Source organism: Lolium perenne, chromosome 4 (genome assembly GCF_019359855.2).
Source record: "Lolium perenne isolate Kyuss_39 chromosome 4, Kyuss_2.0, whole genome shotgun sequence".
Taxonomy (NCBI): Eukaryota; Viridiplantae; Streptophyta; class Magnoliopsida; order Poales; family Poaceae; genus Lolium; species Lolium perenne.
Genome location: NC_067247.2, coordinates 232536884 through 232539996, shown reverse-complemented (window position 1 = coordinate 232539996; position 3113 = coordinate 232536884). Strand labels below are relative to the sequence as shown.

The 3113-nt window shown below is 49.1% G+C and overlaps 1 protein-coding gene across 1 annotated transcript; it reads left to right on the top strand.

Annotated features, from left to right (window-relative positions):
* The first annotated feature begins 550 nt into the window (after positions 1-550).
* On the top strand, positions 551-2440 carry LOC127326186 (putative UPF0481 protein At3g02645). Its single transcript, XM_051353049.2, has 2 exons — positions 551-882; positions 1047-2440. The coding sequence occupies exons 1-2, from the start codon at positions 551-553 to the stop codon at positions 2356-2358; spliced, it is 1644 nt and encodes a 547-aa protein (XP_051209009.1). The 3' UTR covers positions 2359-2440.
* Positions 2441-3113: the final 673 nt, after the last annotated feature.

Below are 3113 nucleotides of genomic sequence, written 5' to 3'. Positions count from 1 at the left end.
ACGCCAACAACGCCGCCATTGTCTGATTTGGGATATCCAAATCTAGGGTTTCCCCAGAAGCAGCTCGAGTGAAGTCGAAGCAGACCGCAATGACGATGCCTTCGGCAAGGGGAGTGGGCAGAGTGCAGCGAAGAAGGGTCTTTTGTTCGATCTATTCTTCTGGAAGAGGGTAGATGGTAGGAAGAAATGCAAGTTGGGATCGGGAGTCGGAGAGAGGCCGGGCATACGTGGGAGGATATAGATTGTGTACCGCGGGTTAATTACCTACAATTGGAGGGTACCAATGCGAAATACACTAGGGCGTCGATTACCGTCGGATCTACTTAATACTGCACCAAAAAATCTGTAGTAATATATACCGTAAAATTTCCCTTTTATTGGCTTTTTTTATTAAGTTTAGCATTTGGCCCATGCTTCGGTTTCTTTGCGACCAAAGTGCATCGGTTGCAATATGTACTAATAAATATCAATTGATGGGTAGTAAGTATTTTCAGTCTAACTAACGGCCATTTTAGATCAGGTTTTTTTCAGTCTGCCTGTCCTCGGAGAAATGGCGACATGTTCAAGCCACCCATTTGATGAAACGCAGTGGATCATTCGAATTCGTCGTATCCTCGACGAGGAGATCGAGCTGTGCGATGACCAACCGATCTCCATCTTCGATGTCCTCAAGCCGCTGATGTGCACTAAGCCGGAAGCTTATGTGCCTCAGATGGTAGCCCTGGGCCCTTACCACCATTGCCATGAAGGACTCCGTGACATGGAGATGTACAAGCTTTCAGCGGCCAAGAGAGCCCAGAGCCACCTCCCAAGTATGAACTTCCAACGGCTCGTGGACGTCTTTGCCACGCTCGAGCATCTGATTCGTTCCCACTATCACAGGTTTCGCAACAGAATCCATCTGTCTATGTACTAGTTTTTAGTCGTCAGGAGATCTTGTTTATTTTTTTGTTTCTTTGAGAGTAGCTTATCACGTGTATCACGCGATGGCAGGAGATCTTGTTTATGTATTAGTTTAGTTCATCATTGATGTTGAAATCTTGTAGGCAACTGACTCTCACCAACGAGACGCTAGCATGGATGATGGCGATCGACGTCTCGTTCCTTCTCGAGTTCCTGCAGACTTTCAGCCAGACCAGCAACAAGCAGAGGAGACTGCAGAGGATGCCGTCGAGGATGTCGCATCTGGTCGATCACTCTCGCAGGACGTCCACTCACAGCATGCTGCTGCGTGACATCGTTATGCTGGAGAACCAGATCCCGATGTTTCTGCTCGTGAAAGCAATGGAGATGCGGTGCCCGTCAGCAGGCCCGGATGTTCTGGGCTCCATGCTGTCCGGGTTCTTCCAGGAGGTTTCCACGCTCAAGGGGGTTGGCTCGCCGTGCACCGACGCCACACGACACGCCCACTTGTTGGACTTCCTCTACTCCAACATGGTACCTTGTGGCTGTGTGGAAGAATCAGATGGTGCCGTGGACGAAGCCGGAGACGGGCCGCATGATCAAGCACAGAGGTCGACTCTGAGTTCAGTCGCCGAATTGGTCATGAAGCGTGGCCTGAAGTTGGCGTCGCTGGTGACAGATTTCGTGGTGAGGGTCCTGCTCAAGTTCGTGGCCAGCCTTCCGTGCCTCTCGATGCTCCGGCAGCCCATCGAGGAGATGACTTCTCAGCGAATAATAACCCAGCGAGGCTCCCCTGAACCCAGCGGCGGATCCGACGTTCAGAGCAAGAACGCGTCCCCCCTGCTCGAGGAGATCGCGGTGCCTACCGTCGCCGAGCTCGCCTACGCCGGCGTCACGTTCGTCCCGGCGGTCGGCGGCGTCTCCGCGATCGAGTTCTGCGCGAGAACCGCGACGCTGCACCTCCCGGTGATCAGCGTCGACATGACCACCGAGGTCACCCTGCGGAACCTGGTGGCTTACGAGGCATCGGTCGGGTCCAGGGCGCTGGTCTTGGCGCGCTACGTGGAGCTCATGAACGGGATCATCGACACCGACGAGGACGCCAGGCTGCTGAGGGAGCGCGGGATCATACTGAACCACCTCAAGAGCGACCAGGAGGTGGCGGAGCTGTGGAACGGGATGACCCGGTCGGTGAGGCTCACGAGGGTGCCGGCCTTGGACAAGGTAATCGATGAGCTCAACAGGTACCACGGGAGCTGCTGGAAGGTGAGGGTTAGGGCCTTCGTCAGAGCGCGTCTCCTTGGATCCAGGGACTTGGTTGCTTGCGCCCTTATGCTCTTCCTCTTCGTCTTCGTCGCCCTCCAGGCGTTGTGCATCTCTCGTGGCTGCCTCCTTTCTTGGTACGGGATGGGTATGGCCAGGAGAAAAGATGCTTGTCACATCCTCAAAAGCTGATGCAAACCAGCAAAGAAGCGTGACTGAGCGTTGCTACTGCAGACTATATATGAAGGAGTAAAATGTTTTTCTATTTACTATTTCCAACAATACATGTGTTTGGTTGTTCAATTTTTCAGGATTAAAAAAGTCGAAGAACAAAAATGCATGTCGTGATCTGTGATCACAAGCTCGGAAAAAAGTTTAAGGCCTCATTCGATTCATAGGATAGGAAGATCATAGGAATCGGAAAAGCACAGGATTAAGATATCATGGCTAGTTATATCCTATAGAAAAATAAGTTGTGTTTGATTGTGCTAAAGGAAATTTTACATGAGATATGACCTAATGTTTTATTCCTATAGAATTTGCCTACAAGATTCCTATAGGATTAGTTCCTATATGATATTTTTCTATGAATCAAACAACTAATGTAGGAAAAATTTCCATAAAATCTAAAGCATACACAATTCTTATATGAATCCTAATCAAAGAATCCCTAAAGGTACCAGGGGCAGAGCTTCAAACAAATACCTGGAGGCAAGGCAAAAGGAGTTAGAGAAAAAATTTACCTTATGTATTATGTGTGTTGTCTTGCTGCAGTTACAGTGGCACATTTTTTTCTCCAAATTATCAAATCCCTAACTTGCAAGAACTTGGAAAAGAAATAAAATTACAAGTTCTACGAGTTGTCTTGCTAAAATTGCAGGGAATTTTTATAAAAGCGAGGCAAAACAAATTTGCATGTTCATTAATAAACTAGAAAAGAGTTGCCA

Coding starts and splice junctions, on each gene's coding strand:
- LOC127326186 (XM_051353049.2), top strand. CDS start 551: ATGGCGACATGTTCAAGCCACCCATTTGATGAAACGCAGTGGATCATT. Junction 883..1,046: donor ATTCGTTCCCACTATCACAG/GTTTCGCAACAG, acceptor GAAATCTTGTAG/GCAACTGACTCTCACCAACG.